The 11,859-nt window shown below is 45.7% G+C and overlaps 1 protein-coding gene across 7 annotated transcripts in view; it reads left to right on the forward strand.

Annotated features, from left to right (window-relative positions):
* mctp1a (multiple C2 domains, transmembrane 1a) overlaps positions 1-10,712 on the forward strand; it is a 144,249-nt gene extending 133,537 nt beyond the window's left edge. For all 7 annotated transcript variants that reach the window (XM_037097184.1, XM_037097187.1, XM_037097185.1 and 4 more), the window contains one exon: positions 7,447-10,712. In XM_037097184.1, coding sequence (XP_036953079.1) covers positions 7,447-7,518 — 72 coding nt within the window. In that variant the 3' untranslated portion in view covers positions 7,519-10,712. The remainder of the gene's footprint in view (positions 1-7,446) is intronic.
* Positions 10,713-11,859: the final 1,147 nt, after the last annotated feature.

Raw genomic sequence — 11,859 nt, forward strand, 5'->3', positions numbered from 1 at the left:
TTAGCTGTTGTTTCCCAGCTATGTTAGTAATTGAAACAGAGTGTAAACCAACAGTTAACCAGCCCCATGCGGTTTTGCTTCTACATTAACCGTGAGATCAGATTAACTTTGTGGCTGAAGACTACAGATGCTTCGTTAGGTAAAATATGCTGTGTGGATGTGTATGTGTGTGCGTGTGTGTGTATGTTAGCCGTAACGTGCTGTGCTGCTCGGGACAAAGTGCAGTTTAAACTGCAATTAAGCGGCAGCTTGTGAAAGTCGTTGTGATATCCAGCACCGATGGTGTCCGCTGTGGCTGTTAAGCCCTGCTGTGCTGGGTTCAATACACACGTACAGGAACGCATAGATGAACACACATGCAGGCCGAGGCTGAACGACCCAGGGCCTCTGATACGACCAATCCCCTGCCACATCAGCACTGACACACTTCCTCTTTGATCGCTTGTTGCCCACAACTTCTTTCATCTTTACAGGGTCATAATCCTTGCTCCCCTGCACACCCCTGCCAACCCCCCGTGTTTCCCCCTTTTGGCCCCCGTGCAGTTTTACAGTTTCTTCGTTTACTGGGGCCTGCTGCAGCAGTAGGCACCAGGCAGGTAGCCATCGGCTTAAATGAGCCCAAGCTGTCCCCTCTGGTGAAGTGCAGCCACCTTACACACCTGGAGCCTGGTGGAATGGAGCAGTGAAGGGGCCCAGCCCCGGCAGGTATAAGGCCTTTACAAGGCCCCTAATGAGGGCCTGCTGGCTAGGAAAGGTGGGGGCAGACGTGGAGCTCTGGTCTGGTGCCCGTGCTGCTGGAGTTGTGCCTACTGTATAAGTAATACTGTAAGTGCTACTGTAACGGTTATTGCTGCAGCTGTTGGAATGGTAATTGTTGCCAGATTTAACTGACAGTTTGGAGGCTTTGCAAGTAATGAGGGTGAAAGACCAGGGTAGAGGGGGTAAGAATAGATTTCAGGGGAGGAAAGATGAGGATGGAAATAGAAGAACCGGAGGAGGAATGAGGACAAAAAGTACAAGAAGGGTTGACTGGTCGTTGAGGATGACTAGTTTGATTATCGAAGGCACGGCAGTCTTGTTTGTATCAGTGAGATATGACCATTAAAATTCAGATTCACTGCTATGTCAGCTGTTCAGAAGTGAGACCTTTGCTGATCACTTTCTCACTGAATCCAAAGGTTAATTTTCTGTGAAGACACCCCGCATTGCGGTCGTTGGCTAAAAACAGACCAGAACGTTCTGCTCTGCGGTGCGTCCTGCTGCTGCCTGTGGTGGCAGGTTCACCTCATTGCCTGCCCCCGCCTTCCTGGGTCAACGCCGTCTGTGGGGATTATGCCCTTTAGGCTCTGAGATGATACGCAGAGGTGTTGGGGTCCAAATGGAGCATCCCCCTTGCGGGAATGGCCCGTGGCACCTACTGGCATTGGTGCAAGGGCCCACTATGCCTGATACCCTGGATGACTAATGAAGTGCTATTTCAGGGCCCTGGTGTGACCTAACACACACACATAATCCCACACACACATGCTCACCCAGCAGTAGGGCATGTGAGGTAGGTTGGGGGTGTTTCAGTGCAGTGTTCCGCATCATTTGGAGGTGCTTCGGTGCAGACAGAACTGATGAGGCTCTAATGACTTTATAGACAAAGGGCATCCACACTGGGCCATAGTCTATCATAACTTATGTAGCTGTACAGCCTTGCAGTACTGAATTACACAAGTTTTAGAACATAAAAGAGAGTTGGCACTTAGTGTAGAGCTGCAAAGATAAGTCTTTTAATTGATTTATTGATCAAAAATGTGCAAGTTGCAGCTTCTTAAGTGGAAGGATTTTCAGCCTTTTGTCATGTATGATGGTAAACACAGAACCTCTCGGTAGTGGACTGTTGGTTGAACAAAAAAACATCACTTTTCATTTTGTGCATTTTTTTTTTTTACATCTTATGAACTTCGATAAACTGATAAACCATGAAAATAATCTGCAGAATGATTAAAAAAGAAAACTATAATTACTTGTAGGGCTGCCGGCAACAACACGTCAGTCGCACTGTTAAAGGAAGGTCCTTCAGTCATGCAGGCTCCTTAAATCTTAGACACTGGGCCCCTAACAGCACTGTCAAACACCCTTTAAAAACCAAATCCCTGTTGGTGCATGTAAGCTGCAACAGGAAGAGTTACCTTTTTTTACCACCTGAACAGTTTACTTAAATCATTATGTCTCTCTGTGAGCAGCAGTGTTAAAGGCCGACACGTGTACGTGAGAGAACCGCTGCCTCTCTCCTGGCAACCGTGTCCTGTTGGATCCTGCACCAGTGTAAGCTATCGTTATGGTCATTATCAGGGAATCCTTCATGTCCTCTTAAACGAGGCCAAACTGAGCACCTTTATAGTGCAAAGTATTCCCTACCTGGCGTTTGGGAGGTGTCAGTGCACCAGTATGTTTTACGACACCATTAGCCATGTGAGCTAGGGAGTGCATAAGTAGGGCCAAGGCAATTAGCATGCCAAGTGGCCCTTTATGATCGGTGTAAAGTAGTTGGATCAAACCCCCGGTACAAAAATAAGCATGAATTCCAATTTAGCGCCTAATGAGCGGAGGGGAGTCGGGTTAATATTTTTAGACAACATTTATGTTGGGGATGAAACCTCCCTGGACACACTAGGGTCAAAAGGCAGGATAGTTAAAGGTTGAATCGTAGCCAGATGTCATTACTTCCATCTAGCAGAGGTCTCTCTCTCCTCCTCTTTGTCCTTCTCCACTTTTTGTGACAAATTTAAACGTTTCACTGCAAGTGGCCAATTAGTCACTATTCAGTATGTGTCATGCCAGAGCAGCTAATAGGCAAAACTTTCCTCACTTTGTAAATTTTTTGCTCTCTGGTTTATGTCACCTTGACATACGTTTTCTTTCCCAGCAGTAGACGTGAGTGCTGAATCCTCCGATCTGCAGACGTGTGAACTATAGACGCTAGTGTTTCCCTGGAAACATTTAATAACCCTTATGCTCCATTAGTCATCACATGAGATGAAACCCGCTGAGGTTTGTGCTCCCCTGAAAGGGGGACGGGAAAACAGAATAACATAGTATCATTAAAATGTTGCTCCCTTGCCTTTCTAGACTTCATTTATTTACTCGCCTATTCGCCTCTTTTCGCTCCCTGTCACCCACCTTGGTTTTTCGCCTTGTCTGTCTGCCCACACTGGCATCATCAAAACACTGTCAAAGGTTCAGCGCGAGGGGGAGAGAGAGAGAGAGAGAACGAGAGGCAAAGAGAGAGAGCGAGGAGCAGGTCCCAGGATGCTTTGTGGGTATCACTGTTAAACGAAGCACGAAGCACGGTACACGGCGCCCCTTCAGCAGAGCACACTTCAAAGCCTGTTTTGCACTTGTACTGTCAACATTTGGAAGAGGAGAGGAGAGGAGCGAGGGTGGAGCAGCCTTTGAGCGGCGCTGGGTCTTTACCCACTGCCTCTCTTGTCGATGTTCCCTTTAAGCTCCCCACTCGCGCTACCAAATTGCTTATGTGCTTGCCGCATTACCGCACTTTTTTACTTTCACCCAATTCCCGGTTTCTTTTATTTTGCTAACGTCCCACTTTCTCCTCGCCTCCTCTGCCTTTTCTTCTGTTTTTTTTTTTTTTTTTTTTACTTTAACTAGCTCTTGTTTTTTGCTTCTGTGTGTGTGTGTATGTGTGTGTTATTAGGTGAGGTGAGTGGGGGAGCCAAGGGTATAGCGTCACGCAGGCCTGTCACCTGTAAGGTGGAATTGAACCCGTGACGCATGAGCCCCATTTCTGTTGGCTGGCAGCTCTTCACAGAGCAAACTCCTGTTTGATTGAGAGATTGTTTTTTTGTTTTGTTTTGTTTTGTTTTTTTTGTTTTTTTTTCACCCTTTCTTTTTGTCACTACCCTTCAAGAGAAACAAAAAAAACCAACTCCTTCCTACTGACATGCAAACTTTTTCTTTGCCTGCGCTCACAAAGAGTTTTGTTTGGACAGGAATGTCAACGCGCAGAATTAAATTGCCTGTTCCCTGTTTTTGCTGCTGTAGGCGTTTGGCCGTATAATGGTCCCACTAACAGTCGGTGATCCCGTAAAATATCTGTCCCACTTTTGGATCTGCGTTAGCTTGCTTGAAGCTGGCAGCAAACAACGAGTGAGAGTAAGTTCATGTGGGGGAACTTTTTTTTTTTAAATAAAAGGTGGATTTTGGGTGAATTTCCTTGCAATCGCAGGTATTTGTCTGCGTATCAGCGCTACATGCAGATGTGCTGTTACTCCCTCACTCATGAGTGAATTAAATCATTCAACCATTCAGTCACTTCTTCACCCATGGATGCACCACTGTCATTGATCGCAGTGGATGTGGGCACTCTGCCAGGACTGTCATGGTCCCCTAACGAAACTGCCGCCACACACACACACACACACACACACACACACACACACACACACACACAGATGGGCTCGTTTAAACCCCTCTCTGTCCCCTGGGTGTTCGCTCCGTTGTCTGCTTTAGTTGGCAGGGCTGTAAAAGGCTCCACACCCACATGAGAACAGTATCTGTCATCGCCCGACTTTCCAGATCTCCCTCCGTCTCACCCGGTATCTTCTTCACTCTCATTGTTTTCCCTCCTATTCTCTTTGTTGGTTTATTCTGCTCTCTGCCCTTCCTCCCTTCATCTCTCTGTCTATTTTTGTCCCCCTTCTCTCTATCGCTTCCCATCATTCCCCTTTATTCCCTTGTTTTCTCCACCTGGATTACTTCCTCGTCGCCCTTTACAGACTATCTCCTCATCTCTCTCCTCTCTCACTGTATCCAGCAAAAGCGGTTGTGTTTGTACAGCTGTTTGGTAGGATGTTAGTTTGCCTCGTGGACAGTGCGGAGTATCCAGATCTGAATCAGTGCAGTCTGGCTGGCTAGTGAGGCGTAGAGAGCAACACATGCTGGCCTAACCACCTTAACGAGACATTGGTGACCACCACTGTGAGACGGAGGAGCCAAAACACACCATCGCCCTCCCATACTGTGTGTGGATTTGTATGGGATATTAATGATACATGAGTGTTTCTGTATGGTGTGGAAAGGCTGGGACGTTTGTTCGTAAATTCTCTTTGCTGGCGCTAATATGCGTCTTCATTCTGGAGCGCACACAAACTCCATGCAGCTCACACTTGCACATTTCAGGCAGAGGGTACTGGGAGGCGTCACTGAAGCGTCAGTGGGAACCAGTAGAAGATGGATGATAAAGACTTGTTCCCAGCCGAGCGCTGAGAGGCGCCGTAGTTCCCGTCCACAGCAGACAGACCCACCATAGACAGAACAGAGAAACCATATTGACGTCAGTTTGTTGTCTGCCTGGAGAATCAGAGAGAGTGTCAGTCAGTCAGACAGGCAGAGTAGCCTACAGTACATCAGCCTAGGGAGGATCCCGCAGACGATACTGACTCTTTGGTGCTGTGACTGTTAAGTCTTGTTTTTTTCTTTTTTCCATTAGTATTCTGATTCAGTGGCTAGTGCTTGTCAGTGTCTTGAATCTGTCTAGGCTGGCGACTGTATGTGTGTGTGTGCACGCACAAGTGTGTGTACATTTGAAAGTGAGAGACTGGCGGAGTGACAGTCTCTGGTTGTCGACGCTCAGCCACTGTGATGCTGTTGTGTGTTGAGTGTCCATCACTTCAGAGCAGTTTCTTTCTAAGATCGGCACGCCGTCTTTGCTTAGCATCACATGAAGTGGTAATCAGTTCCCTTTGGGTAAACCAGGTGACTCTTCCTCAGTGATAATGTGGTCTCCTTGAGTTTTTCAGATGTATATTTTTCGGCGCTTTGAGCCGTGCGAGCTGAGTGTTATCCAGTTCCATTATATTCAAGACAAGGCAGACATCTCCAAAACTTGGCAACTCACACTGAATCAGTTACGATGAATAAATAGCTGTACGTAAGAGGAAAACATGTTTTTTTTTTTGTGAACTGCCCCTTTAAGTTTGTCTGACGTGTCATTTATTGTCTTGGTAACTTGAAGGATTAAAGGAATGCTGTTGACATACTTAGGAAGTCACTTGTGTTCAGATAGTTGAGAAGATGGATACCACTCTCATATGTACGGTAAACATGAAGTTACAACCGGATGATAGTTAGCCAAGCTTAGTATACAGACTAGAAACCAGAGGAAACAGCCAGCATGGCTTTGTCCTTCATTGCAAAAGCCAAAGTGTGAAAATGATCAATGGTGTTTTTCACCTTCAGACAGAGCCAGGCGAGCTGTTTCTAACAGTTTTTAGTCTTTATGCTAAGATAACCAGGTTCTAGCTTCAGATTTAGCTGACAGGCATGAGACCAGTATCACTCCCTTCATCCAAATCTGTGAGTTTTGTTCATCTCATACTATATATACACATCGGCTAACAAACATCATGTGAAGCTTTACAATGAAACATATTGATGTGATTAATTTAGAACCCCACTGATATTGGATTATGGGGCCGATGTCAGTGCCACTGTGAGGAAGATGTACATGGATCACACACTTCCATCTTTAGATGAGCATCTTGATCAGCATCATGGATGAAAAATAAAAGTTATCCGAGAACACGTGGATACTGATACTGCTGTGATAGGCTATAATCGACCAACCAATACATCAGCCAGGCTCTAATTTTCCTTCTGCTGTCCTTGATTCAATTATGGACTTTCCTCCCCCCAGTATGCCATTAGAAGCTGAACCATCCCCAAAAGTTATACTGATGCTGTTCTGCATGTCATGTCTGATGGCTAGCTGCTAGTGGAGAGATGATGATGTAAAAGAGATCGCGCGTTGTTGTTTTTGAACACGAGTGATGCAAACACGGTGAAAATCTCCAGTGTGTTCGGTAACCTCTCCAGCTAATAGTAAGTAGAAAATTCTTAACAAGCATGTAGGATCAATAACGTGTTAATGATGCTCTTCTAACTGTAACCACGAGCTAATCCCAGGCTCTGGGTTTAAAAGGGTTACGCTGCGTTCTTTTCTACCCTCTGTTTCCTTCCCATCTCTTTGCCCTTTCTCTCCTTCCACCATCTTGCCATGCTGAGATGACTCTGTTGTCTCTCCAAGCTTTCCCATGAGGCCTTGCCCTGTTCTCTGTTTGTTTGTGTGATCCCTTCCCTTAGGCCACTGTCCCACATCTGTGGAAGTATGCGTGTACACTTACATTTGTGTGCGAGGGCGAGTGTAGTCGGAGCTTTGAACAGCGTACACGGATTGTGTTTGTGTGTGTGTGTGTGTGTTGTAATCAGTGTGTAATCCCCTCCCTGAGGCCACTGTTCCACACAGCTGGACTCAGAGAGCCTCTGGAGGGTTTCTGTGCTATTCAAGCATCCTTTGCTCTTTCCACCTGACCGGGTGGTGTGTGTGTGTGTGTGTGCATGCGTGCCTGCCTGCGTGTGTGTCTCTGTGTGTTTTAACAGGTGCAGTACCGAGAGCTGAAACTGGATCCCAATCCCAGTCCAAATAAAAGGAAGAAAAACAACCCCGGGTAGATGACTGTGTCCGCCCACCGACTCTTCTCTTCTCCACTTTTCTTCTCGTGATCTATTACTGGACACCGAGGAGCAGAGGAAGACGGCTCTGGACCAGCTCGGCTCAGCTATCCTTCCCTTTTTTTTCTTTTTTTTTTTTCCTCTCCTGTTTTCTTCTCTTAAACCTTGTTTTCTGTCTTTAATTACTCATGATGTACTGTGCAGTTTCCTGAAGGTGTAATTTTTGTATGAAAAATCTTTTCAGTTGTTATGCTTTTGACTGATTTTAAGGGCGAGCGGGAAGGATGGACGGAATGACCTTTTTCTAAGCCGTGTGAGCCACTCTCCTCCTTTTTTCTCTCCATCACTCTGACGGCTCGGAGGACTCTGACCATTTTGCTTGCCACAAGTGTCACACAACGAGTAAAAAAATGAGTTTTAACATTTATACTCACCGTCCTGAAAAAGACATTCTCCGTTGTCCGTGGTTATCGAAATTCAAGCCTTATACTAACAAACTACTATTACATACTATGGCTCTGCAATAGACTTTTTTTTAAAGATATAGTTATTAAATGATTTTGGTAATATGTTGATATTTTCTAATTGTTTTTGTATGAAAGAATCTTTTGTTTTCTTCCCCTCTTGGATGTGGTAACGATGTTGTGCTCAATGGCAGTAATTTGGTTTGTCTCCAATTAACTCAGCCGGCCAAGTTGATTAGCAATTATGGTGGTAGCCTCCAGATATGTCCTTCCACACGAACACAAACCTGGACCAACAGGCTGAAGGCTTGTGGTGGTCTCTCTCTGTGCTTTAACACGACGGCCAAATTGGCATTTTATGAAATATCTGACTCCAAAGCGGAAAAAACAACAAAAATGAAATCACGATGGGCAGTGGTACGAGGGCAGCGAGTCTTAAAATAGATTGTGATTACATAATTGTAAAATAAAAAAAAAACCCAGAGGAAAAAAGAGCAACACTGCTTAGACAGAACCTTTCAGATAATTGAACTGTAGCCTCGTTTAACCTCTTTAAAACATGTCAACATCCCCAGTCAGTCGATCAGAGAGACACCTCCTGTCCTGCGTGTGTCAGCAGGCGCAGCAGACCGGGCCTTCTGCTGTGCTGGTGCTGATATAGATGTCACCCAGTCTATGCAGAGTGTCGCCAGGCGGGCAGGCCTTGAGGCAGCCGCAGCCCTAATCTTGTTTGAAAGGCTGGTCTCCTTTCCTCTCATGCCCCCATGCGTTTTTTGCCTCGACGGGCCACACACGAGAGCTTTTGCGCACACGTAATACTCGCACGCAGACACACACACACACACACACACACACAAAAACAACCCATCCTCTCACATTGCTTTTTTAAAGCGTTCTCATGTACACATACTGTACCTACTTGCTTCACAGATGAAAGCATAACATCCCATTTGAGCAGGCACATTCTCTCCCTCACAGGCGCACGCACACACACACACACACACACACACACACACACACACACACTCGCACAAACATGCTCTCTGTGATGCTGTGCCCCGGGCTGGCCGCCCTCTCCATCTGCCCCACCTCCTGTGCCCACAGCTCAACTTTGATCCGTCTTCCCAGAGACAGAGGCTTCAGTGCGAGAACTGTGTGTGCCGGAGTGTTTGCGTACACACGTTTATACAATCAAAGACATGTTGCTTTTCTCAGCATTGGTTACATTTCTATCTCCCCTCCAGCTGTAGACTGATGCGTGGATTCAGTCTATGAGCCAGTGTGTGTGTGTATGTGTGTCAGCATGTTAAAGCATGTGTGTGGCGCAGCAGAAGTGCCAGCTGTGGAGACTGCTGGTGTGGAAGGCCGTCAGCTAGATGAGCAGCAAGCCGCCGTGTGACAAGACGAGGCTCTGCGGGGACTTGGGCCTGAGATGTCAGGGGCCGAGGGATATGTGTGTGTGTGTGTGTGCTTGTGTGTGCGTGCATTTTAGGCTATTTCAGACCCCTCTTCCCATCATGCCTCTCTCCGTTTGCTCTCTCTGCGGTTCCCTCATTCGTCAGTGAGCGGGGTTGCGACCCTGTCTGAAGGGACGGTCTCCTGGGCTTCTTGCTGAGCATCTGTTGAAAGATCACAGCTCAGGCTACATTTGAGGAGGCCTCCTCTCATCCCACTGATCCCTGCCTCCATCCTTTCCCCCCTTTGTCGGTCTTTCTGTCTGTCTGTCTGTCTTTATCTCTCTAAACCCCTTCCTCGCCACAACCAGAGCTCTCCGCTGCCATTTTGTCATCCTCTCGCCCCTGCCTGTCTGCCCACCATCGCCTCTACCCTCTCCTGCTCCCTCCCTGCTCACCCATCCATCTCCATGCTTAAATATCAACAGGCCCGGATCTGTCACTCCAGAGGGCCATTGATTTTGTTTTGTTGCTTTGAGGAATCCACTTGAAAGACAATAACAGACTGTCCCCCAAGAGCGGCGTCGCAGACTGATTACAGCCTCCTCAACAAACACACTCCGCGGCTCGTGAAGGATGGCTTTTTATAATGCCTGGAGGGACTGTTTGAATACCTGATATGTACGTGTCTACTACTGTATGTAGTTATTTTACAGCAAAATGGTGGTGACTATTGTGTGGTATTGCATCCAAATACCGTTTCTTTTTTATTTTGTTTTATTTGTGTCAATTATTTATTGGACTTTGGCTCCATTTGCAAGCAAACCAAAGTGTTTTTATTTTGTATGACGTAGAGAAAATAAGTTATCTAAAGGAATGTATAAGACAGACAGCTGTAAAGGGAAAAAAAGCACTTTTATTTGCACCGAGTTGAAATGATACTATTTATTTTTTAAATAATAACTGTACATAGCTAACTACTGATTAATTTATGTTTGTATTTTATACAGTATGCCTGTTGATGGTCTGGTGATGATATTGTAATGTAGGTGTATGCCTGTCTCATTTTCTAAGATCTGTCTTTTTTTTTTTTTTTCCGCCTGCGATGTTGCCTGCTTGTGACATCATCTATATGTGCCCCATCCGACCAATGAGAGCAGGAATAAGGAGCTGACACATGGCTCAGTCAGGAGGGACGAAAAATGAAAAATATTCTGTATATTTTCCGCATTGAGAAGTTAAATGCATCTGTTGTATGTTGCTTATTTTGAGAGAAAAAACAAACAAAAAAAAAAGACACAACAAACAAAGGATTAAATATTTTTTATCATCTTCAGTGTCTGGCTTATTGCAGAATCTGTTTCGCGGCAACGACAATCTCATTTTTTATTATTTTTTGTCATCACTGGGGGAGCGAGCAGGGGTGTAAGGCCATTCATCTCAGTCTCCGGTACAAGCTACGCTCACATTTCAGGTTCAGCTGTCCCCTAGTCGACACCTCCGCGGCTCCATCGCCCACTCCAACAAGCGGGCCTAAGCTCCTTTCTACAGCCACGTTCGGCCTCAGGAAGTGGCTCATTCCTCACGGCTGTCTGTGCGGCTGAGGCCCCGAGTGCACATCAGTGCCTCGAGCATCTCAGGAGGACTTCTGTGAGAACTGGTTTTACTCCTTCGCTGTGGCACCCCACATGAAGCCACTCATTTGTTAGAGTACCTTTTACTCTTACACTGCACACGCCGTTTCCACTTGATTTATTGGTACAAAATACCTGACCACTCTGCTGATGTAATCAATACTTTGCTATTGTACTTATTATTATTATTACTTGAACTCTCTACATTTCAACACATCCGTACTTTCTACTCCTTACATTATCAAAACAGGCTAACATGTTTAGGAGGGGAATTATTTTTATGTTACGCTATTGCTCTACACCTTCAAGACAATTTCAACCCCCCAGTGCATGTCACACACACATCACACAGACGTGGCAAGAAGAAAACAACGTAATAGACGTAACGAGACAGAAATGGAGAAAGAAACTGGAATTAGGAGAAAAGGCGTGTTGGTGTCTCGTATCTGCAGAGAACCTGCAGCTCTCTGCCTGGATTTTCCTGTTTTGTTGGTATTTGATGCCCTTGGAATGAGACTCAATAATCAACTATCTCTGTGGTGCGTTTAAGAACAGCATGGACAAATCCTACTCACTTTACCTTTAACTTAAATTAATATGACATGAGGTTCAGTTAGCTTTGCACAGAAAAGCTGGTAGAAATGTTGATCGGTGGTATACTTTTTACTGTTATACCCTGAGTACATTTCAGAGCCTGTACTTTGTTACTTTTACTTGAGAATAAAAGTTGAACCAGTACTTCTACTTTTTCCAGTCTACTTTCACGTGTCAAGTGTCTCTACTCTAGTAAAGAATGTGTACTTCTGCAACCTCTGTATTAAATGCAGTCAGAATTCCATCTCCTTGCCG

The sequence above is a fragment of the Acanthopagrus latus genome, chromosome 5, assembly GCF_904848185.1.
Source record: "Acanthopagrus latus isolate v.2019 chromosome 5, fAcaLat1.1, whole genome shotgun sequence".
Taxonomy (NCBI): Eukaryota; Metazoa; Chordata; class Actinopteri; order Spariformes; family Sparidae; genus Acanthopagrus; species Acanthopagrus latus.